The following is a 24,932-nucleotide window of genomic DNA, read 5'->3' as shown; positions in this document are numbered from 1 at the left end:
ACGGCTCCGCGCCGAACTCCGGGGGGATGCCTCCCTGGTGCTAATTAGTTGACTTCTAAAGTGCTTCTGTTTAAATTACATGCTGCTGTAATGGGTGAGAAACCTTAAAGGCAAACAGCATCGGCGGTGGGTGTGCGGCTGCTGGGCATGCAGGTGGAGCCACCTGGGCTGGACCGGGACCAGGACCAGGACCAGGACCAGAGTCACGGGCCCAAACCTCCTCCCGAGTCGCGGAGCGTCATTTACCCCCAGGGTAACACAGCAGCGCTTTGCATTAGGGATAGAAGATTAAAAAAAACCCTCTTTAATTTAAATAACGCCATCTTTAAACACAGCACTCGCGTTTGATGAAGAGGATGTGAAGCTTTCCAGAGCTGCCAACATCAGATACAATCTCCAGGTAGCAAAGGAAGGAAAAATGAAAAATGTATGGTTTAGCCCCAAAACGACTAGCAAAGACCTGACCTTGAGTCTGTCAGTTGTGCAGAAAAACACATCCCAGGGTGGATTAAAACACTGAGCTACACTTGGATTATGTCTGAACTGTGCTGTGCGAACAGCTACCAGTCTGGAAAAGCACTTCTGCCCCAACAGCATGCCGCAGTGCTAAAATTCATATGTTTTTGGGAGAGAAAACTCTTGTATGGCTTTACCCATGTTACAGGACTTCTGCTTATGAACCTGTACAGATTTTTCTCAAACCTAATCTACCTGTGTGCATGGGTAGGGGTGTTGGCAGCCTTGCACTGGCCTCCCGCCCCGGCAGCACCTGGCAGCGAGCGCGGACCTGCGATTTTCACGGGGGCTGTTATCCTGTTATCCCCGGTAATGGGAGGCTCCGGAATCACTCATCTGGCTGCAGATGTTTTGCAGATGTGACAGTTGTTATTATTAAATAGGAATGAAGGTGCTTTTCCACCCGAGAGTGCAGATGTGGTGGGAAGCAGTGGCCGTGCACCAGGGCCAGGACCCCCTCGCAGCCCTTCCCCAGCCACCCTGGCTCTGTACGGCAGCTTTTGGGAAGGGTCACCCTCTCATGACACATCCCTGCACTGGCTCCAGTAATGACTGATGCACATTGTCTGCCAGCAAGAGCCTCGTCGAAGCAATGCCGCAGCCTGTGCCTGGCTGGGGGTCACCTTCCCTGTCAGCTGCCGGGGCCCCGGGGTGCTCTCACCTCTCCCAAACCCGGTGCCCCTATGCCCAAACCACGCTGCGCACCAAGAGCCGGTGGCTTTGTCCTTCCCCTGGCAGGGACGGGCAGCCCCACAGCTGCCTGGAACATGGAGAACTTCAAAGAGACCCCCAGAAAGGCTTTTTCTGCAGCTTCCATCCTGCCTGGCATCACCCAGTGGGTGCAAACAGCTGCTCGATGCAGCCCCGGCCTCATGGCCAGACCCCCAGACCCCCTGTGGCACGTGTGGGACCCTGCCAGCCGCTGTGCTGGGGAGATGCGGGGCCACCAGCAGCTCCCACGCACCCCGTGGCCCGTACCAGCACCCGACACTGGCCCTGGGGTGCAGGGACTTGTGTCTCCCTCTGCTTTTCGGAGCCACAGAAAGCGGTCACCTCGGCCGAGGCACTGCCCCCAACCTGCTTTCTGCTGGGAACACCAGCACAAATGCAGCTTTCCACGTTTTGTTTAGGATACTGGAAAACTCAGACCAAGTAACCACTTCCCAAAATAAAAGTTGTGACCCAGTGGTGGGGTGGAAGTGGGCCAGGCTGATATAATCTGCATTATAGCCATAGTTTGATTTGTCAAAAGAAATTAATCTCCTAACAGGAGATTTTGCACCGAGGCATTTTGGTCATGACCTATTTGAACTCAGCCAATAAAAAAAGGAACTCCGCTCCCAATTGTTTTCACTGGTGGCACGCTTTTTTCCTGCTGCCCTAATTCCCTTTTTTTGGGCAGTTGAACATATGTTGGGCTATCAGATTAGGGATTTTTTTAAAACAGAAGCGAACAAGAGCTGCTTTTCCTCCATTATCGTCCTGCCATCCGCGCAGTTTCACAGTGGGTCTGCCCAGACTGTGGGCAGGAGGACGATGTCCACGTAAGGTTTGAAGTGCTGTATCTGGCAGCAGCCAGAGCGATGTGGGTTCAGGGGGGTCACCCGTGCCCCAAGCTGCATCAGCGCCCCAGAGAGCCGGAAAGCTTCCCCCAGCCTTGGAGGAGTAGGTACATGGAGGGGGAACGACAAGCAGGGAAGCAGCACAATCTATAATATATAAATCCTGATGGCTAAAATGAAATTTCTTATCCAGACACAGTCACAGATGGCAGGAGTATTTTAATACGGGAACATGCCAAGTGATTTTATTGCCATGGAAAACAAGCCGAGACAAATAGATTGTGTTTGGAACATTATTAAAATGAACTTGGTGGAATTTTACCCATAATAAGGGAACCCCCGATGGGCAGCAATTTTATCTTTGTCAGGGATCAAAAGTGACTGCAATCAGAGCGGCGCTCGCCTCGGCCCAGCCACCGCGGGCCAGCAGCTTCGGCTGCACACTTTGCTTTTCCCCCAGGAGCAGAGGCTCTTCGGGAAGCAAACGGACTGTAACCAAAGCAGCGAAGTAACAAACTACCCCTAACTATTCTCCCTGCAGCAGACTGAAGCACGACATGACTTAAAGGAGATCCGTGACAACATATAGCAGTCTAAACAGCCCAAGAGTTATCATCTAATGAATTAACGCGGCCAGGGTGAGAGGCTGGATGTGCCCCGGAGCACACACGCATCATGCTATTCAAATCCAGGTTAACGGGACAACGTCCATGTAAGCATCAACACCCGTGTTTTATGCACCAGCTTTTGTAGCACTGCAGGTCAGTGGGGAGGAAGGGATCTGCGTTTCCATCGCTCCCCAATTCTACTGCAAACAGATGTTTCAAACCTGAACGCCGCTGCCGGGAGCTGGTGCAACGCCGGCACGAGCACTGCCGGTGCTGCCGCCGGCGCTGGGGGAACGTGCGGTGCAAAGGGAAACGGCAACGGGTACATAGCTTTGTGAAAATGCTAAACCCCTGTGCCACGCAGGTGAGGATCCCCCCGTACCTCTCGGCTTGGAGGGCGACTTCGGCCCCCAGAGTCCAGGGAAAAACCGGTGGCTGTTGCGACAGCACTGCAGAGCACTCGGGTGCAGAGCCGGCACCGCTCCTCTGCTGGAATTGCAGCTCTGCCCTGGTTTGAAAACAGCTCAGAAATAAGAGCAGTGCCAAGAGGCGCACGCCCCTGGGACCCCGACCTGCCCAAAATAACCCACTCCCCTCCCCACGCCGGCGCGAGGCACACGCAGCCCCTGCACACGCGCTCGGCACGGCCGCAGGGAGCAGAGGAGATAAACCCGCAGCTCCCCCGGGAGTAGACCCAGCTTTGGCATTTGCAGGTGATGGAGTAACACAAAATAAGAGATTTCCCTCTCCCCGGCAGAGCTGCGATGCCTGCGGAGTCCCTGACAAGAACAGCTCTGATGCAATACGGATGCTAAGAGTTAATTAACTTTTAGCACATTTCATTTTTGCGGTGCCAGGGGTTGCTAGATTCAAGAATTAAGCTGTTTTAAACCCCTTCCCCACCCAGCCCCCTCGGCTCCCAGGAAAGGTCCCTTAGTTACTCACCCGAGACAGCTCATCTTGCCCCCTCGCTGCCGTATTTCATCATTCTTGAGCAGAACTACAATTGTGCACTTTTACTACACACACCAGCCATATGGGCAGGGGATGGGAGCAGGGAGGAACTGGCGCAGCACGTGCGTTATCCCCGCTATCCACAACCAAACAGATGAAGAAAATGTCAGCAAATTAAAATCTGCAGGAGCTTAATTCTGGGCAAATAGGATGAAATCCATTTGAGCTGAAAAGGAAAAAAAAAAAACCCAACACCGGAAAAAGCCCAGCTCGAGGACAGATGAGAGGAGGGGAGGTGTCTGCAGCCCCAAGTCAATCTGTGAGCTGAGTCGGGGGGTCTTGGGTTACGCTGCGGCGCAGCACTTTGCAGGGAGCACATTAAACCCCGAGGGGAGCCCGGGGAGGGGACAGGCAGGGGAGGGAGGACAGCCGGCAGCAGCAACGGCCCGAAAATAAATACAGCTGGTGCAGAGGGAAGATCCAATCAGGCCAGCGTGAGGGTCAGCGGCAGACGGGGACGTACCGGCCGCCTGGCTCTGCATGGCAGGAGCCACGCGGTCACCCACGGTGGGCCACCGCCACGGACCCCGCGGCGGGGCTCAGCCAACCTGCCGGAGCCCGGGGCTGCTGGCAAGGTGAGTGTTGGGGACCCTTGCCAGCATCACCCCCTGGCATCGCCCCCAGCATCCCTCCTCAGTCCCTGGCCGATGGGCACCACCATTGCTGGAGGGAAGGGGCTTGTCCCAGCCCCTCCAAGGGCTCCTCTCGGCACCTCTCCTCCAGGCTTTGCAGGGTGGCAGGCACGGGCGAGCTCCTGGTGTGCGGGACTGCTCCCCGCACCTCAGGTGGAAACAGCCCCCACAGAGCCAGGCACAGCCTCACAGGGATGCCTGGGCTGGCGGATGGGTTCCGAGCCCATCCTCGTACGGCTCCGCGTGCCGTGGGGGTGGTCCCGCAGGACAAGCCCCAGGATGCTCACTGGGTCAGCTCAGATGGGCTCCATTCGCCCGAATTGCACCAACACTGCCCGGGGCTGGCTGCCCTGCACCCCGGGGATGGTGAGACAGCCACACCAGCACCCCATCCCCGGAGCCAGTGCTGGAGCCAGGATCCCCCCCTTATATGAATCCCCCGCACAGCCCTTTCCCAGTCCGGGGGTGCTGGCTTGGGGCTCAGACCCCAAACCCCTCCTCAGCCAGCAATGGACCGAACCGGCTCGAGCCGTGCGGAAATCACCCATATGTATTCACAGCACCCCCTAAATCCAGAGCACCCAGGCGCCGCTCACCACCTTTCAGTGAGTTATTAAAAGCATTAAAAGCTCTTGCTCGGCAGCAAACCCAGCGGATGGGAGACCCCGGGATAAGCAGCTCGTATCACGCACGGCAGCGGATACAGAGCTGCTCCCGCCGCCCCAGCACCCCCGCAGCTGGGAAACCTGGTCTCCAAAGCACCTTTTTTTTTTTATTTTCTTGACTTCATTTCATTAAGATTAGACAGTAAATCTTTTCCCTAAGCTAAATATTTCATTTCTATTAAACCGAGATCAGCTGCCTGATTTACGGCTCTTCTTGCCCCAGACCCGGCGTTAACCTTTCACACAGGGGCACGGGGCGACTGCGGGGTTTGACTCTGTTATCAGGGGGTCCGTAACGTGGTGCTTCCCCATGGCATCACAGAGCTGGGCACACGGTGAGCTCTGCACTGCACGAAGGGGACAGCAGCACCGGGGGCAGACACGTTCTCCTCTGCTGACGTGGGGGTCACTGGGACGGGGACACCCTGGGGGGAACCGGCTGTGCCCCTTGCAGAGGGGCTTGGGTCAGGAGGAAAATTCGGACACTTATTCAAATCCCCTCTGTGGGGGAAATAATCCTGTATAATTCCCCAGGGATGAAGTCAAAGGGGGTCTCTGAGGTGTTCAAGGCATGACCATGAATCTTGCTGGGGAAAAGATTTTTCCTGAATTGTGGGTGGTGGTTTGTTTTCTTTTTTTTAATTGGGACTAGTTTGGGGTGACAGCTCAGGTGGTACTCGGTGCCATCCATCCCTGGCCCCAGCCCCAGCCGTTTGCAGGTCGGGTCCCTCTGAGACATTCAGGGGGGACACGACAGCCCAGACGTGGGCACCTGGACAAGACGGATGCCGGGGAGCTGGCGGTCCCCTCTGCACCCTGGCTCTGCAGGGCTCTGTGCCTGTCCCCACTCAGGTATGGGGGGGTGCCGGGCAGCCCACGTGCAACCACGGCAGAGCAAGGGGACGGCGCGTGGCAAGGGCCACTGACCCACTCCCCCCATCCTCCCCACCGCCAGATCGCAGCAGGCGCAGCGGAGACCCCGGCACGGGGATGTTGTTATGGTAACTGTAATATCTTGCAATTCCACTGATTAAAGCAAGAATTGGAAAGCCGGACCCGGAGTGGGGCCAGATGGAGACCTGATTCCCTAATGGCCATCGTCTCAGCCTGGCCATAATCCCCACCACGTGTCCATGCACCGGCACCAGCACCATCGCGCAGTGCCAGCCCACGCTGCAAGAAGAGCAGCGGACCGGCTGCACCAGCTGCGCACCCGTGGCACGACCGCTCTGCCGGGGGCTCAAGAGGTGCCGGGGACCCCGAGCCCAAGCGGAGCATTGCCATAGCATCCCAGGATGTGTCACCACAGCCCCGGCACCCCGGGATGCTGCGGGGAGTGCTGGCCTGAAGGCAGCAGCCCATGGCACCCGCCAAGCCGCCCCTGCTGCCAGAGCTGCCGGCAGCCCTGGCCAACCCTTTGCCCACCGCCAGCTCTCGCCTTGCAGAGCTCTGTTTATTTTCCGGCCAGGCTCTTGAAGAATCGCCAGCCGTTCTGCAGCTAATCCCACCTCCCTTTGAAAGGACGGCCAGAAACCAGAGCCATGTCCCATGCTGCAGGCGGAGGCGGTGGCTCCGTGGGGCTGGTGACCACGGCTCCCTGCAGGGACGGTGCCAGCCAGCAGGCAGGAGCAGGTCCTCCCGTCCCACCACGCAGGCTGGCAGACACAGGGATGCCAGGCTGAGACCCTGCCAAGCTCAGCTGCGCTGCCCCTTGGAAAAGGGGCTGGCGTCTTCCCTGCACTAACCTCCTGGCCCATGCCTGCACCGCTCAGCCCTGCACGCTCGCCACCGACGGGCAGATGGATGCCCGTGGTTTAATGACCAGCACGGCAGCATGGAGGTAACTGGTACCCTGTACCTGATGTTGTCAATCAGATGCTGGTGGGACTCCTGGGTGAGGACCATGCAGAGGGCATAGGCCAAGTACTCCACCTTCCGCTCCGCCGCGTACTGCTTCAGGATGGTGAACACCTTCTCCTTGACCTCTGGCTGGTCACCGAGGATGTCATCTACCTGCAGCGTGGGAGCCGGGAAAGAAGAGGGAAGGGGCATTGAGCAGCAGAGCAGTTAACCACACACGCAGAGGCACTGCTGGTGCAGAAAACGTGTCCGTCTCATTGCAGCATCTGGTCAGCCAGTGAGGAGGGAACCCATGCAGGGAAGAAAGAGAAACTTCAGACATCGGCCCATCACGCAGCAGCGCTGGGGCCTCGCAGCCATCCCCGGTGTTGCTGTTCTGCGTATTATAAACATTGCACTGGAACAGTGGCATGACCCCAGACCCCAAAACTCTGCTGGGTCACAAGTGGCCCTGCAGGAGAGGCTCTGGCATGGCTGGGCTGGGACCCGGCGGATCGGTCTGGAGTCTACCTGGCAGAGGTAGACCCTGCGATGGGCTTGTGGAGGTATTTAAGCCTCTAATCATGGCCTGATCCTGCCAGGCAGCACTGCCCTGCCAGTAACTCTGGGAGGCTGCAGGGAAGTGGTGAGAGGGAGCACAAACATGAGAACCAGCAAACATCATCGGCAGCTCCCAGCCGCTGTCCTGTCCTCTCCACCTGTGACAGCCGTGACAGGCAGAGTAATTAGCTAATTACCATCGAGCCAATTACCCTGCTTGGGACCCTCCTTATTAGCTTCTTGCCAGGCTAGGGGGCTGTTTCTTGCCCTGGGTCTGTGCTAGGCAGTGGGTGCTGGTTGCTTGCCTGCAGCCTGGCTGTGCGCAGCAAATGTGCGGGATGCAGAAGACTCCCTGTGACCACCCTGTGGTCCCTGTTGGGTTTTCCTGCAAGGTGATGGGTTTGTGCTGACAGCAGGTTTAACTGCTTCCCTCCAGCTCTGCAAGTGCAGGTGGAAGCGGCAGCGAGGGGAGCGAAGCCCCTCACCCTTCCCCGCTGCACAGGGGCTGCATGCGTGCACCCCTGCGGCATCGCCCGGCCAAGCTCCCTGCGCCGGCCAGGAGAAGCCCTTGCCCAGGGAAAGGGAAGAGCCGTTCCCTCCGGGTGCTCATCCCACTTGGCAGCTCCCCAGGGAGGGCTGGCACAGGCACCTCAACCCCCAGCGCAACCCTCCAGATGCTGCTGGGTTTGCGCAGCCGCCGCGGGGGGCTCCCGGCAGCAGCTTCAAGGTTACCAAATCTGGGGCAGCCAAGGCAGCTGCGTCCCCCAGGGCAGACTCGCATGCTTTTCAGTCCCAAGGTCCAGCACAGAAATGACAAAAGACCGTGGTGTTCCCGGTGGGCTGAATCCCAGGATGCTGCTGTTAAATTTTTGCCTGGGCTGAGACTGCAGGTCTTGGCAGGGTGGGAATGGCAGGGTGCTGCCACCCTCGTGTTGGTGCAGTCCCCAGAGTGTCCCTGAGTGTGCAAGGGACAAGAGGACATGTTGACCTGCAACTGAGACCACAAGTACCTCCATCGCTTTCTGGTGATGCCCCCAGGCTGCCGGAATGCTCGGCTGGCACAGCCCGGCTCCAGCCCTGGCCCTGCAGCCACCCGTCTGTCTGTCTGCCAGGTGAGCGCAATTCAGACAGGGGCTCTGCCAAACGAATGAGGGTGGGAAAAGCCTCCATATCTCAGGCTTGCGAGTGACCTGCAGGCAGTGCAGGTGTGAAATGCAAGCCACCGGCACCCTCCAACCTTCCAGCCGTGCAGCGTTTACTGGGGGCTTGCAGCACTGGCACCAGCAGCACCTACCAGAGCTGAGCTTCCAGGTAAATGAGGGAGTAAAGCACGCCACTGGGTTTTATTTTCTGCATCGTGTGAAAAGACGAAGCCACTTAAAACATCTGCGCCATTAACTCTCTCTAGAGAGGCATTTGCCAGCCGAGCTGCACTCCAGCGCCCAGGAGCTGGTGGCACACGTGCCCTGCAAACCTGCTTCTGCCCAGGCTGGCTGGGGCCGTGGCGGGCGGCTTTGCTGGGCAGGGAAGGGAGGTGGCAGAGGTGCTGCTGCGGGTGCTTGTGGCATCGCGACCAGTTCGCTTGCTCCAAAAGCGCTCTCCTGTGATCATCTAGGAAACATTTACGTGGTCTAATGCGGCTTCACGAGATGGAGGCAGCGTGGAACAACCTCTCATCCTCTTGTTAATCTCCTGTAATCAGCAGGTATCTGTTTCACATGCGATGCTCTGCCTTATGAATCCAAACCTCCGTGCATATTTGTGAATCTTTAATGTAGAAGCTGACTGAGGGGATTCGGCTGATACCCACGAATCTCTTTATGAATATCTTGTTCCTTTATTAGCTCAGGATCAAAAAAACCACAAGCCTGGTTATTTTCATAACAGTATTTTAAAAGGCTACTTTGAAATGGAAATTAGAAAGATTAAAAAAACAACCATGATCAAATTTATAATTAGCATGAGGCGATGTGTTCGGTAAACTACCCACTAGGAAGCTTTCAGGAACACAATGAAGATATAATCAGATTGATGTTTCCCCTTGCAACAAAATAAGAGCTAAAATGTCTGTGGGATGACATGCTCAAACTTTGAAGGGACGTCCAGACATGCAGGAGAGAGGGATCTGGCCCCGTGGGTTTCCAGACGCTCTTGTAGTGCGAAGGAATAAGTCACTTGGGGTCATCCCCCAGAAGATCTCCAAGCTCTTTGCAGCATCCCTCTATTCTCCCAGGGATTACTGAAATACAGGTAATTACCAGACCCTTCTGGGGTGATGCCCTGAATCTGCACCCCAGCCCTGGGACCAAGCCAGGAGCATCCCCCCCACCGAGCGCACTGCAAAGGCTGGATGCAGGAATCTCCAAACCTCTCGGTGCTGGGGTTGCCCAGAACCCTGGACGCTCACCCCACGCCCCAGCCTTACCTTTCTGCTGAATTCCTGCGCTTTCTGCTTCCTCTCCTGGCGCACGGCATCGGCGCTGGGCATGGTGTCCCGCGTGCCGCCCCAGCGCTGCGGCCGCAGCAGCCCCAGCCGCAGGGACCGTCCGTGGCAGGACCCCACCAAGGCGACCGCCGCCTCCTGCAGCATCACCGGCATCCCGTTGACTTCCAGCACGTAATCCCCCGGCTCGATCCCACAGGCAGCGGCGGGCGACTCCGTGCTGACGCTGGCCACTCGCGGGGGGCTGCCGCTCGCCAGCTCGAAGCCGAAGCATCCCCGGGGACCAGGGGGGATGTCGACGTGCTGCAGGCGGGAGACCACCCCAATGCTGGGGGGCACGTTGCCGCAGCGCCTGGCCAGCCCGAGCAGCGCCTCGCAGCCCAGGGAGGAGACGGGCTGCCCCTCGATTTCCACCACCTCGTCGCCCGGCCGCAGCCCCGCCACCGCCGCACTGCTGCCATCCTGCACCCAGAGGATGTAGCATGGACCGGTCCCGCTTATCTTGAACCCGAAGGCCTCGGGCCAGCCCTGGTTGGTTGCCGGCATGGCTGCAACTGGAAAAGGAGCGGGGGGGGGGGGGGGGGAAAGGAGTTGTGATGCATTTTCCATCCTTAAGGTTAGCTGGTGTAGATGCCATGTGGATGTCATCAGGTGTGGGGGCTCTAATCTGTGCTGCATCCCCCACCGTGGGAAGAAATGCCCCAAGAGGGATGCTTTTCCTCTGTATTTCCCTAAAAAAATAGCTTTTATTCTTCTATCGTCACGCTGCCGGCAGTGCCAGTGCCATCAGCAGTGAGGAAGCTGCATTGGCTGGAAGGGTCGGGGCTATACCTGGCACCTGGACCGTGGCCTCACACAGCCCTTGTCTCACCCATCAGTGGCACCTACCTAACCCCTCTCTCCCCAGGAGGTGTGTTTAGGCACCTGCTTGTATTTATTTGTCTAGCAAAATGATTATTTCATTTCCCTGGCATGTCATGTTAATGAACAGATCATCCAATGACTTAAGACAGCCTTATATTAACCAGCTCTTCTCAATACTCAATATTTTAGCAGTTTGCAACAGCAAAATTACTGCAAATTCATTAGAATTTGCCAGGTCTTCTCAGCCGTCCTGGGAGTATTTCTTTGTGCCCTCCCTGTCCTGTGTATAGTATTAACCCGATCACAGCATCCTGAAATACACAGATGAGGATTTTCAAAAGGACTTGTTTCTGGTTCATTTGAAGGTTTAGGACTGGCTCCATGGATGCTCAAGGAGAAATCGGGCACATCAGCCCTAAATATCTGCAGAAGTTGTCTTTGCCCAAGGTAAATCAGACCAGCTGATCTACACGGCTCACTTGGATGCCCTTTCAATGCTGCTGATACGCAAGTGCCTGCATTGTCCACTGACACTTGCTAAAATAATTCGCACGTAGATTTTCTCTTCGTTTGATCTTAGCTATCTGTGAAGATGCTTTTTACTCCCACTTTATTCCAACTGTGTTACTTAACACACGTTAAGCACTTACAAAATGAAATGCAGACTATTGTACCTGGGCAAATTATCTTACAGACACTGCAAGGACTCAGAATCCCTCAGGAAAACATCCTCACAAAAGCACCTTGAGTTTTGTGCTCTTCAGATCAAAAAGTCTCAAGCACAGGCACAGAGGCACAGAGCCCAGCAGCAGCCTAAAGCCGGCTCTTCATGCAACCCCCCCGAACGGCTGCTCCCCCCCAGCCTGGGCAGCCCAGAGGGTCCCAGTTTGCTCCAGTCCATGCTCCTGCCAGCATAGCAAAGGCATCCCTTCACACCTCCACCCCACTGCTGTCGGGGTGGCTTGGCCCTGATCCGAATGACAGAAAGACATTTCTTCTGCTCCTGTGAAATCTTGGTCAAAATTCAGTAGCACTGAAAACATCATTTAATACCCGGTTATAGGCCAGAGAGATGAAAGGAACTCTTCTCATGTCCATTTTCAGCAGAGATATTACAGACCAGCTTGCTCGAGAGCAGAATCATGAGGATGGGCAGGGAACACAGCACTAGCACAGAAATCTGTATTATTAACCTGAGCCTGCTCTGCTGTTGCAAACAGCTACTCAAGGCTGCATTACAGAGGGCACTAGAAGTGCCACCTTCATAACAAAGTATTAAAAAGGACCAAGCAATATGCTGTCATTAACATTATAAGTGTCATCATCTTGTCCTTTGTACCGCAGTGGTGATTAAAATGCTACATAAAAATCAGGGGTTATTGTTAATTTAAAGAGGAAAAAAAGCTGTTGCCCATGTTAACAGGCACAGATCTCAAGGACTGGAGAGGAAGCATTGAGGGTGAAACATGAGGCAAGTCTGGCAACAGCGGGATGAAATCCATCGGTGACCGAACACCAGGGCATCCCTGGAGCTGCAGAGCACAAGCTTTGAAGGCTCCAGCAAAAGCCCGGTAAGCACCAGGATGGCCCCAGTGCTGCCGCTCTGGGCTGAGCTCCGCGGCAAAGCCCGGCAGAGCAGCGGCCATCGCCTCGCTGCGGGGAGCTGCATCACCCCCTTCCAATTCTAAACCCTACAGCTCAAGCACTTACAGAAGTCTGCAGCCATCCAAGCGAGCCTGGCGGGCTCTCACCGGCGGCAGGTTTGTCCCGCTAAGGGCTCAAAGCTTTCTCGATTCTCCTCCATCGCCCCTGGAAGCGCGTCCCACCTACCCGCCAGGCTCCCGGGGGCATCTCCCCGGCTCTCACGCCCTCGCTGCAGCCCCCGGGGTGCTGGGGGCACAGCCCTCGCACCTAACGCTGGTCCAGGGGTGGGCAAAACGGCTGCCGTGCCGTGACGCTGGGGCAGAGCCGGGGCGGAAGGTGGCTGCCCCTTCCGAGGCTTCCTACTCGAGCCCTGCGCCCTTCCAGCCGCTCTGAGTCCGTGCCAGGCACGCAGAAAGGTCTTTCTTGCCTTTTCCTTTCCTAATTAACTTTACTTCTATCACAAAGAGAAATGCGGACAGACTAATTGCCGTTCTGGTCCTGGCTGAGTCTGGTGCTGACCTGAGCCTGCAGATCTGGGGGGAATTAGGAGCTGGAAGGAGGTAAAAGAGATTAGCGCCTGTGGAGGGAAATCCCTTATCCTCACAGGCAAATGCGAAGAGACGGCGCTTTGCAAAGCAGCAGAGACACAGCACACAGTTGCCGCTCCTAAACAGCAGCTGGGCGTGCTGAGACCTCGCTGGCCCAGGTGCCGGCAATTTGGGGGGGAAACCAGAGATTTTCGGGAGTACGCGTCTGCCAAACAATGCACGGTTTGCTGCAGGGATTTGGGGGCCTGGACCGACGTCTCCAGGGCTCGCCAGCCAGGCAGCTCCACGCGGGGGAGCGGGGGTCCTCGCAGCAGGGAGCGGCTGAGAGCATTTCACAGCAGAGACCCCCACGCTGGCACCGACTGTTCGTTAAGCTGCTATTTCTGATTTTCTCCTCTGCTTCCTCAGCACTTAGGGATCCCAGGGCTTAGCACGCTAAGAGGTTTTAGGGTATTACACGTCCTGCTGTGGCACCAGTGGGAGGGGCTGTCTGCATCCCATCACGGACCACACAGCAATACGGTCTTCCCTTGGCACCAGCGTGGGCTGAGCTGTCGGCAGCATTGGGCTGGATGGGAAACCACCTCCCCAGGAAACCTGGGAGACTTGACACAGGATCGGGTAAAGCCTTAGGAAGGAGAGCTGCAGGGACCTGCTCGGCCCAACCCAAAGGTGAGCACGATGCGGTGGAGGGTCTTCCTCTCGCTCGTGCCCTTCATGTTCATACACATCACTGCTGCAGGGGACTTGGAGACCCCCTCCTCCTCCTGTCCTCTCCAGCTCTTCACCTCTTGGTGAGACGGGACATGGCTCCTTTCTCACAGGTTCTGCACAAACACAAATCTCCTCAGCAGCTGAGATCCAAGGCTGCGCACTGGGGGGAGCGTGCACTGCCCTCCCGTGTTGAGACAGAGATGCACACACCTTCCTACAAACTGTCAGGGCATCTTCTTCGCTATTCACTGCCCAAACAGGCAGGCAAAACTGCAATGGATTTTTTTTATTATTTTTTTTTCCAACAAGTGAAGTAATTGCTTCTTTTCCCTGCATTTTTAAGTGTCTTGAGCACTTTAAAACACCGACAGTAAATTTTAATCCTTGCAAGAAATTAGTTACGGGATTCCAAGCTAATGAAAAGATTGTTTGCTTGAAGACCTGCTAGACTTTGATCAGACAAGATGTTTTAACTGATTTTCACAGCACTTGGGTTGAATGAGCTTCACCTCTTTCAGTCTCAACCTGCTGTAAAAAGTATTTGCTGGCTGGTTTGTCCTTGAGCACAGCCTATAAGGCCACTAAGAGTGGATGGAGCTTCTCAGCCGTGCCGGTGCTGGTGCAGCTCCTGCCGGTACCGCAGACAGCTCTGCACTGTGCGCAGAGACCATGGCACACAAACCCTGCCTGTCTACCTGCAGACAAATAAACCATCTCATGCCCACACTGCTGCCAGGCCCCTTCTAAGCTGCCAAACTTGCCAGGTTACATCCAACGTCCCAAACAAACCTACAGCTGTACCTGGAGCAGTACAGAAATTTTGCTGTATCAGCAGGAAGGGAAAAAAATGGCTTTTCCACCACGTCCTCCATCAGGAGCACAGTGCCTTGGGCTGCACTCTAGGATAGATGTGTCCCAGCAATATTTTGGCCGCATTTCTTTCTCTCAGGTTCTGGTTTGGTGCGTTGGGGGCCAAGAACTTACAAGTGAAAAAAAGGTCCCCTGTCTGAAACTCAACCTCATCTCCTGCCGCTGCGTCTCAACCAAGCCAATTAATTTCCTCTCGATGCCAAAGCAGCCCGAGCACCCCTCGGAGGGCTTACCTGTCGTGCCCAAGATCCAGCCAGCAGCAGACTGGGACCCAGAGCTGGCAAAATCATCACAGCAGCTTTGAAGCTTTTGGATCAGTTACCCGGTGGCAGCAACCGGCTGAGTTTCTATGGCAAATTCTACCCAGGCACCGTAACCCAATCGGCCGCTCATTAGCGGCGCTCTGGAGAGCACGGACCGTGCCGGCTGCAGGGACGGTTTCAGTTGACAGCCAGCACGTAAGGAACCAGCACAGGACTTTTATCTCCTGTGGCTTTAGCCCACCTCAGCCTGGTTCTAGACGAGATCCCTGCAGGTACTGGGGCAAACTCAGCCCTACTTCTTACAGCACATGGGATGTGATGGTGTGAGAGGAGGCTCCTTATTAAAAGGGAATATAAAGCTCAGAGCTCCTGTAGAAGACAAAATAGTTTTGCTTTAGAGATTTCACCGAAGGCAACAAATCTGAAGGAAGTTTTTGTGGGTTCCTCAGAAATGACACGAGATGTGCCATGCCAGTTACACAGACCCTCTGGAAACAGAAGAAAACGGCACATCAACTCCGCTCAACTCATATGGTAATGAGCTGTCCAGGACCATAAGAGCTCTACACCCAGTTCTGGGATTTATAAAAATGATTTCGCTTTTATTTCTACTGCTTTAATCTCCGTTCTCTGCGGCGGAGGAAGGAAGAAGACCGGAGCCAACGGCTCTCCCCAGCTCCCTCAGGAGGCGACGGCTGATTCCTCGCTCGATTTGGAGCCGCTTCCCGGTGCGTTTCCCAGCGGCAGCCCCATCCCGACACCGACAACCAGCTCCCTTCAGCCTGGGGAAGGCCCACCCCACCCCGTCCCCGGAGCCGCTGGGCCCGGGCGGCTGCCGGTAGCCGGCTGGAGAGGCGCCGTCCTCGGAAACGGACCTTCCGAAGGGCTCGGGGCAGAGCGGGTCAGCCGGCCTGTTCTACCCGGTCCCCGGGGCCGGCCGCTGTGGATTGGGACCCCTCCCGGGATTAGGACGGGGCCGGCCCGGGGACAACCCCCGCTTCCGGGTGGCACCGGGCCCTGCCGCCGCCGATCCCCGAGCGGCCCGGGACGGGGGCTCGGCGATCGATTAGCCGGCCTCGAGGGAGGGGCGGGCGGGAACGGGGCCGGGGGAGCCGCCGCCGGTGTCTGAGGGGAGCGCGGTCCCCGTTGTGCCCCCGCCGGGGCCAGCGCCTTCCCGCCCAGCACGCTGTTCCCTCGGGGCTGGGGACCGTCGCCCTCGACGCCCCGACAGTGTCCCCTCGGGTTCCTGCCTGCCCGGGGGGGTCGGAGGCCGTAGGCCCCTGGCCCGGCGCCTTCACCGGCCTCCCCGGGGCCGGTCCTCGGTCCCGCCGTCGGTTCCCGGGGTCGGGCAGGGCGTCGGGACCGGGGTCGTCCCCCGTTGCAGGCAGCGCACAGGCAGCCGCTGCGGCCCGGAGCCCCGAGGCCTGGCAGAGGCCCAGCCTCTCCGTCCCCTGTCAGTGAGTCTGAGGGCGCCGGGCCCGACAGACAGACAGACAGACACCATGGACACCAGCCCTGTGCTCTTCTGGAGGGGTCGGGGTGGGCTGGCTGGACTCGGGGCCGCTTCACTCCTCCGTCTGAGGGATGTGGTGAAGGGTGTGAAGCGTGGCGAGGCCCAGGCGCTGCTGCAGGCCTGAGCTGGTGCCGAGGGGCACTAATAAGCGGCTTCTGTTACGTTGCAGGGCGCGGGATGGAGTTTCTGACACTCTTCTTGATTTACTTGTGTTTTGTTCTCACTGCTATTGCTCTACTCTGCATCTGCACGGGAAGGAAGGAGAGTTGCCTTGCAAGAAGTGTCAATGGTGCAAGCCAGGTAAAGAACCGAGCTTTCAGAGCGATGATCATCTCCCGTTGTGGTGGCCTGCCCTAGTTTGTCGTGCTAAAATTAGCGTATTTCTCCCCCATAAAAATGCTCATATATGCGGTTAGAGTGATGATACGGCGTATTCCATATTTCATCCTATTTTGACAACTGCTTTCAGGCAAGCTCTCATTGGGATTGGAACTAGAAATACGCTTCCTTTTGGCTGATGAAATCCCGCCCAAGCAGGTAGTAAAAAACCATTTGCATCTTACAGCTCCTGTTCCTGCATCTGCCAGTCTGGCCAGCTGCAGTCACCGCAGGGTAGTAGTAAGGACGGAGCTTCTCGCGATGCTACAAGTACATTGTTCAGTGACACCGTAACACGTCAGCTTTGAGAAATTAAATAATAATGAGGCCCCAAGTATTTGCAATTTTATGGTATTTGCTGCTGCCATTAGAGGAAGAAGGTGGGGGGAGGTTTGAGGATTAAAACAAGGAGAGGATTGTAACTGGTGGCAAATATTTTAGGGGAATTTCTTTAATGTGAGTCTGTAATAATGCTGCAGGCTGTTGTTTCTTAAGAAAGAGAGAGGAATGAAGAGCTTTAGAAGAGGATTAAGAATTGGCATTTTATTGTAAAAAACAGGGAATGAATTGAAAAAGCACTAGCTTATTTTTCTGTCTGTTGGGCTGTGTCTGAATGAAGAAGGAAAAAAAAGGTGTAGCATTCTTGGAAAGGATAAGAGAATTATCATTTAAATTGTAAATAGTATTTAATGCTGTTTACATGAGTCTGTTTAGACTTTAATTTTTATTACTAGTAGTATACTTTCTTTTTATTTTGCTTTATAGGCACACAGATCACTGCAGTGAAATTTATTGTTTTCCCACATTTCTTAATAGCTGCTTCTATGAAACATGTGTAATGATCAGCAGTTAAAATACTGCTGTGATAGAAAGTCACTGTCTGGAGAAATGTAATAGATACTTGTATATGCGAAAGAAATATAGGTAATCCTAAATAGTTTCTCTAGACACTGTATTTTAAATTCATTTCTGACTGTAATTAATGAAGCCCGTAAGCCTGGAAGTTTGTTGAAATTGTTTGACTGCACTCCTGTAAGAGCCTTTAAACTATTCATTGTGAGCAATATGAAGTAATTAACTTGCACAGAGCACAGCTGTTTCTAGCTCTGTGGCAAGTCAGCTTCCACCCCCCAGCTTGTTTTCCTTGCTGCCAGCCGTTCAGTTGTGCGGGATGGTTATATGCATTGTACAAGTCTTCTCATTCCCTCCTACTTTCATCATCACTACAAGCAGAAACCATATTTGTAAAAGCCTTTTGGCTTTGGTGTAAGAAATGGCTGAAATACAGGGGCTTGCTGTACTGTATGTGGGGGAACAATGGATACCGAATGTAATGTTAGACTGTACTAACACACGTACAGGTAATTTAAATTTGAGTTTTGAAACTGCATGCAGCTTGCTTTTCTGTCTAGCTATGTTTCCTATTGCACTACACAGCCTCTTTTTAAAAAGACTTGTCACTTGAACCGCTGATAAGAGGCATACCAGTTAAAAGAAAAATATTTAACGTCTCATCTCTACATATGCTTTTTGCCTTCTGGTCTTTCACACCTGAGACAAGAAGCTCTCACTGCATATTTTCTTTCCCTGACGGCTAGAAGTAGGCTCAGCTGCTCTAATTCCTCCACCACTGATGGAGCAGCATGTTGCTATAGAGATCTGTCATCTTCTCAACAGCAGAGTCAAACAATTCCGCAGTCACAGACTATTGCTGAGGATTTCACTGAATGAAGACAAGCAGTTTTCTTCTTCATTGTGTTTAGCCGTTTTTGAAACGGTAGTTAGATAGACGTGGAGTTATCAGACTGGATCATAGCTGTAGCTGAAGAAACTGGATGTTTTGGTTTTGGTGGGGTTTGTTTTTTGGTTAGGTTGTGAGGTTTCTTCCTTTTTCTGGAGGATAGCAGGCTTTATCCCTTTGCTTATCTCCGCTTGCATCTGTCAGATGTCCTGATGAAGCATATTGTAGTTTGGAAATTGCTCAGTTCTATCCCTTGTTTAACCAGTTACCCAGTCTACAACCCGATATAAGCTGCTTATAACTTTCACACATTAACCCAGATACATTTGTTTGTGCCTATGGGGCTCCTGAGAATACAGAACCTCACTCTCATTTTGAAAACCCCAGCAGCATGCCTATATTCTTAGGAGCTCAGATACCCCTGAAAATGAGCTTCCTCCCCAGTGACATGGCTGCAGATATATCACTGAGGGATTAGGTGACTTGTATTTTTATTTGAACTTTCTACACGGCAGAAGCGATGTGCAGTTCAGATAACAGTATTTTCATTTGCTTCAGGTATTGTCATTTGTAATCCCCACACGGCTCCAGAGAGCGACGCAGAAGGCACTTCACAGGCTCTTTCACACAAGGTATTGCACTTTTTTTTTTATGCTTTTGACATTACTTTTTACTAGTATTTCTGGTTACTATAGATGACCTCCTGCCACCATCAGAGCTTTCAGTATTATCCTTAGATATTCTCTCTTCATTAGGGGTGCTTGTCAGGGATTACAGACTGCCTTTAAGGTTTGCCACACTGTTGTCTTTCTGTTCCTTGCTTACTGCTGGGAAGATGGTACCCTGAAATATTTGAACATACTGACAAATAAAGATTATGTGGCTCAGTAGCTTCCAGTGCGACTAACAGATGTTGGTCACGCTGGTGGGAGACTGCATCCACGTGAGAATTACAACAGACTCTCTGGCAGCTGCAGAATGAGTTTAGACAGAGCTAGTGATCCCCATCCTCTCCCTCAAATCCCATTAGTCTTAGTCCAGCAACTTGGATGTCCAGGAGGCTCAAGGGGAAGCTGCACAGCTGCCAGTGTGCAGTCTGCTGTATTGAGGTGAATTTTGTAGTGTCCCGTAAACTTTGGTGCTTTAGGATCTGCTTTGGGAACAATTTAAATACTGTTCCTCTGGGGGCAGCAACTCCAGTATGACAGACACTTCATGTGTTGTATACAGCTGCTGAATGTGTGCTGCAGTTGTTTTGTTGCCTGCTGTGCAGATTCCCTGCTGTTAACACAGCCCAAGAGAGAGTGGTTACACTGTCAAATGTGCAGTCAGCAGCAGAGCAATTATCTGATGAGCCTAGTGTAGTTGTCATTGCTAGACTGTGCTGCGCGCTGCAGGCACTTGATCCTCCACGCATACCCTTCAACTACGTCACCTCATTCAAGCAAGAGATTTTTCAGTTCATGCAGAAGTCCAGTGTGGCACAGCACTTGAGGGTATCTTGTAGGCCTGCAGTTGAGAGGACACTCCACAGGATCCTGCTGGATTACACACGGAAATGGTGTAGGAGAGAGCAGTAGAGGAGAGCTTGTCTGCAACAGACTTCCTGCTGTAGTAAAATAAACATCACTAGTTACTTAAAACTCGTAACAAAAGTCCAGCAAACTGATGTATAATGCAGAGAACTGCAGTAAGTGAACATTGCTCTCCTAATGTATGGCTTATGTGAGCATCTCTTTGCCAGGCTGCTGAAAGTTGTTGCTCAGTATGATGCATCCCAATATGCATCCCAGTATGATGCTGCCAAACAGTTGTGCAGCTTGCCTTGCAGAAGCCGTAGTCTCCCGACAGGTTGGAACTAGCGTTCGCCATTGCTAACCTCCTGCCACGCTAATTTCATAACAGCTGCTTATATTATTACAGTTTTTTTAAGATTACCTTTAACTGGGATTTTCTATGCTTTCAGAGCAGCACACAGCAAATGTATTCTGGCAGAATGTTTCGTGGCCTATTGCTGTGGCATATTTTGTCAGCACTAAGGGCGCTTTGTACTTGACTACTGTTGGAAAAAAAATGCAAAGGACATGACAAAATGGAAGTGAATTTAGCTGGCATATTTAAAGGAGTGTATGTGGGAAGAAGAGAAGGAGAAGCCACTGGATGGAGAAAACACTATTAATATGCAATCCATGCTGGCCTGAAAACCTAAAAGAGGTGTCTCCTTGCATTTGGAAAGTCTTTGCTGATCACCTCTGAGTGTACTTGACCTGTTAATCAGGATGCTGAGTATTAAATAGACTGTCCCCTTTCTGTTACAGAAGCTGTTTGTTTGTTGTCCTGCACGTAGCCTTGCAAGCTGCAGTGTATGGGGAATACACATGGGAAGTGTTTGTTTACTGCTGGGAGCTGCAGTTCCACCTCCTCCTCCTGCTGCTGCCCTACCTGCTGCTGGCTGGGAACATGGGCTGTTTCATTCTCTGCTCCCAGGCCAATCCGGGTAAGCTCATGCTGATTGTGAGCTGTAGCTGTTTGAAAAGATGGTACAAACACCATTAGTTTTACTGTTTTTCTTGTTTCTTTTGCAGGTATAATAACAAAATCAAATCATGCATCATTGGTTAAGATTTATGCATATGATGGTGTATTATTTCAGAAAGGCATTGTGTGTCCTACGTGCAACATGGAGAAGCCTGCCAGATCAAAACATTGCAGTAAGAATCTTAACTTCCTTGATAACCATAACAGTAATACTTTCCTAAATTAATTCTCCATCAATAACTGCAGTTCAGACTACATCCATTCTGTTACCCAGCTTGATGCACCCAGGACTGGTTTGTTTTACTGGGGTCCCAGATTACAGCTGCCCTTTACCCATCCATGGAACTGTTTTGCTGCTCTTTCATCTCACAGAAATTACCAGTTCTGAGGGTATCATTTGGGGTCAGGTACAGGCAAGCTTTTCAGCATCTAGAAGTTAAATGAAAAATTATCTCCCGTCAAGACCCGAGTTCAGGATATTATGTTTCTCTTGCAGAATTTGCTGTTATCATCTAAAACAAAGCTGGGAGCTTCAATTTCTACCTGTCATAGGCTTTGCTAGGAAGTACTGTCAGAGAAACCAAAGTCTTTGAGCTGCAGTTTTGGTGAATAAAAAAGGAAATGAGATACATGGTTTTGGTTTTAGTATTGGGGTTTTTTTATGATAGGCAATTGAAATTAATGTATTTGCTTAAAAAGCTATCAGCTAAATCATTACCATAATTCTCAAGATTTTTTCAGATGAAAAACTATCCTAATCTGTGCAAAAATAAAATTGATTATTTAAAAAACAAATAACTGAACTGTCTTTTGTCATTCACTCCTCATCAGGTTTCTGCAGTGTATGTGTACATCGTTTTGATCACCACTGTGTGTGGGTCAACAACTGCATTGGTGCCTTCAATGCAAAGTATTTCTTCCTTTACCTCTTCACACTGACTGCCATGGCTGCAACCGTTGCAATCATCACCACAGCATTTCTCATCCAAGTGGTGCTGCTGTCAAATATGATGCATGGGAGTTACATTGATGACAAAGGACAAGAGCGTGCTGTTGAGATTCTCTTCCTCATTCAGGTAAGTTTATGCTGTCTGGGTTATTAGCTTATAAAAAGGCTTATGTCAGTCTTTGCTTTCAGGAATCTTGTAAGTCCATCTGTTCTCACAGGCAGGATGTGGACAGACTGCATTTTTTTACCAACTTTACACAGCTAATTAAGTTTAGAAACTGCTGTTGCAGGATACTTTAAAAATAAGGGATTTTTCTCACAGCACTTCATTCCACTCTCCCGTTCTTCAGATTTCTGTCTCCAGGCTGCTTTCACTCAGCTGATCTGGTTCATGAAGAATGACTTTACATTCCAATGACCATCTACTGTAGTAATGTTTAGGAAACAGTTGACAATCCTTGAGATACCTTCACGGAGATGTTAAAGCAGGACCTTACTATGCTGGAATTTAGATACTTGAATATTTTCTCTCACATACAAGGAAAGGGTGACTTTGAATCTCTCTAGCACTTGAGCCATTTGCATTTCAATCCCCTCATCCCTTTCTGTAGTATGGCAATGAGGTGATAAGTAGAAAATGCTTTATCCTTTCCTCATCCTAGACAACAAATGTTTCAGCCTTGGACTCTTACAAAGGGATCTTGATGAGGGCATGTTTGCTCATGTTTGAGCAGTACCATTACCACTCCCCAGTATTGGAATTTAACTCACAAAAGAGCTGCTTCAACTGTATCATGTCAGCAAAACCTGAAGTTGTACCAAACTGTAGCCTCTTCATTTGGCAGTTTGTTTTCAGGTGATCTGCATTAACGATTTTAATTTAAAAAACAAAACAAAACAAAAACCAGCAAAACTCCAATATGAAATACAAACATTCAGAGAGAGATGGGTGTAGAAAATCTCTCGCATATTAGCAAGGCTTGTGAGGAAATACATTTCTGGAAATCTCTATGCTCTACTCAAAGATTCAGTCACAGGGATGGACTGTCACTGAGCTCGATGGATGGAGGATAGGGCTGTGACCTTGTTTCTGGGGCTGCACAGTTATGTGCGCGTATGGATGTGCATTTCAGCTGGCATGTTGCCACAGTCACATGCCTCCATGTGATTTGATGCTCCCAACTTCTTAACTAAGTTATTATTTTCTTTCTTTGCAGCACCTTTTCTTGACTTTTCCTAGGATTGTCTTCATGCTTGGTTTTGTCATTCTTCTCACACTTGTACTGGGTGCATACTGCTGTTTCAATCTATATTTGGCCTTAACCAACCAAACTTCCAATGAATGGTATAAATCCAGAAGACATGGGTGTTCCCACCATCTAGCATTGCAGCCTCATGACAGACGAGTTGTCTACAAAAACATTTATTCTAAAGGAGTCTGGATGAATTTAAAGGAAATCTTTAAGCCTCCTATAGTGTCGGAAAGAAAGAAGAAAACGTGAAGATACTATTCTATGTCCATTTTTAATTTTTTTGTAAGACTTTATTTCAGCAGTGTGCTTTGAAGCCCCAGACAACTTATGTGAACAGATTACTGTATGTCAATTAAGTAATTGGAAACTGTTTTCACAAAGCCAACCAGTCTTCAAAAAAACTAGAGTTCTTCCAAGTTTGTCTGTAATACTACTCGTACCAGTTGTGACAGTGGCCTGTTAGTCTTTTCGGACACAATGACAGTACAGAAGCAAGCTGGACTAGAGTTAGGCTCACTTAAGGAACACATACACAAGGAACTTTTTTTATGGTTACTGTTTTGTACGCTGCATAATATATACCACTGTATATTAGGCAAACTGAGTTCCTAAGTTACTTTGGTATGTCTTAAGTAGGTCTTCCTGCAGGAGACTTTACAGGAATCTAGCAATGTCACACTTGTGAAGTGGCACTTATTTGTCAATTATTCACATTTTTCTTCCCCTGAAGGAAAAGAGTAACTCACAGCTGACTGCAATATTCTGATTAACGATGCCTCAGCAGAGCACTATTTAAGAGACTTCACTTAGTGAGATCTCTGAGTTTAAGCTCAGTCTTCTGTTTCCTTGTTAGAGGGACCAGTAGTGAATTTGCTGGTATGGAGAGGGAAGTTTGGTCCATCTTACTGAAATGAATCTTTTTCTCTGTGTGTGCACTTGCAAGGTAAGAGCTAACAAAGAGCTGCTATGAACTTTGAGGAAGCATCATCTTTTTTATCTTTGTTTGGCAAATTATTAACCAATTACCGTTAACAATAAGTACAACAGGTTGCATGTATTTAGCTGAAAAAAAAACATGATTACTGGCAGAATCTTAACCTGGAGAAACCATGTTCTACTGCAAATTCGTACTAGTATGGAGCACCTTAATTTCAGAAAGGAAACTACTACCAGTGCTACTTCTCCTTACCTGCTAAGTCTCTTTCTTGATACCTAGTTTCAGCTCATTCAAATTAAGATACCATTTCAGCCTTAAAGTCATGAAAATGGTGGGCTTCTGGACAGAATTTAAGCATCCTTGAAAAGGGTATCAGAAATTTGATACTGAGCTTTGGACATACAGGTCCTGGCAGATTAGACTTAATCCTTCTGGTGTTTCTCATCTTTATTGCATTGTTTGATATACCTGTTCACAGCAGGAGGCTCAACCACATCTTAGGTGTTTCTTAGTATTTTGGGCATTTTGCAGCAGGGGAAGTTACAGTTGCTGAAGCTGTTTCTAGGGCTGCCCGCCCGCAATCACTGAACAGGCCACTTCAAAAGCGCAGCAGTGACATGGTCTTCCACCTCTGTACAGGGATTCTCTAGGTGAACACTGAAAGGCAATTCATCGGTGTCCCTCAAGAAAACCCTGTCTTAACAGCAGAGGACAAAAGTAGACTTGCAGCTATGCAAGTGGCCTTCTGAAATCCTTCCAACTTAGGATCACTTCAAAGATCTCCAAAGCATAGCTGTACTGGCTGCTTTTAGAGGCTTGTGCTGGCTCTGGGAAAAACAGCATGTTTGACTCACCCAGCAGTGAGGGTTTCTTTAAGTAC

The 24,932-nt window shown here is 51.5% G+C and overlaps 2 protein-coding genes across 5 annotated transcripts in view; one reads left to right on the top strand and one right to left on the bottom strand.

The window, feature by feature from the left end:
* The window catches only part of GRID2IP (Grid2 interacting protein), a 43,008-nt gene extending 30,147 nt beyond the window's left edge, over window positions 1-12,861 (bottom strand). For 3 of the 4 annotated variants that reach the window (XM_049791059.1, XM_049791060.1, XM_049791061.1), the window contains exons 1-3: window positions 12,415-12,861; window positions 9,823-10,394; window positions 6,856-7,010 (exon numbers count right to left, since the gene is read on the bottom strand). In XM_049791059.1, the coding sequence (XP_049647016.1) occupies window positions 6,856-7,010; window positions 9,823-10,394; window positions 12,415-12,430 (743 nt within the window). In that variant the 5' untranslated portion in view covers window positions 12,431-12,861. Of the gene's footprint in view, window positions 1-3,631; window positions 3,801-6,855; window positions 7,011-9,822; window positions 10,395-12,414 lie in introns of those variants that run through there. The other variant, XM_049791063.1, reaches the window with a different exon arrangement.
* A 2,949-nt stretch (window positions 12,862-15,810) lies between these two features.
* Window positions 15,811-24,888, top strand: ZDHHC4 (zinc finger DHHC-type palmitoyltransferase 4). Its single transcript, XM_049791026.1, has 6 exons — window positions 15,811-16,556; window positions 18,934-19,007; window positions 20,694-20,872; window positions 20,961-21,086; window positions 21,745-21,989; window positions 23,080-24,888. The coding sequence occupies exons 1-6, from the start codon at window positions 16,434-16,436 to the stop codon at window positions 23,362-23,364; spliced, it is 1,032 nt and encodes a 343-aa protein (XP_049646983.1). The 5' UTR covers window positions 15,811-16,433; the 3' UTR covers window positions 23,365-24,888.
* Window positions 24,889-24,932: the final 44 nt, after the last annotated feature.

Source organism: Accipiter gentilis, chromosome 33, assembly GCF_929443795.1.
Source record: "Accipiter gentilis chromosome 33, bAccGen1.1, whole genome shotgun sequence".
Classification (NCBI taxonomy): Eukaryota; Metazoa; Chordata; class Aves; order Accipitriformes; family Accipitridae; genus Astur; species Astur gentilis.
Note: the sequence above shows the minus strand (reverse complement) of the source record. Positions and strands in the feature narration are given on the sequence as shown.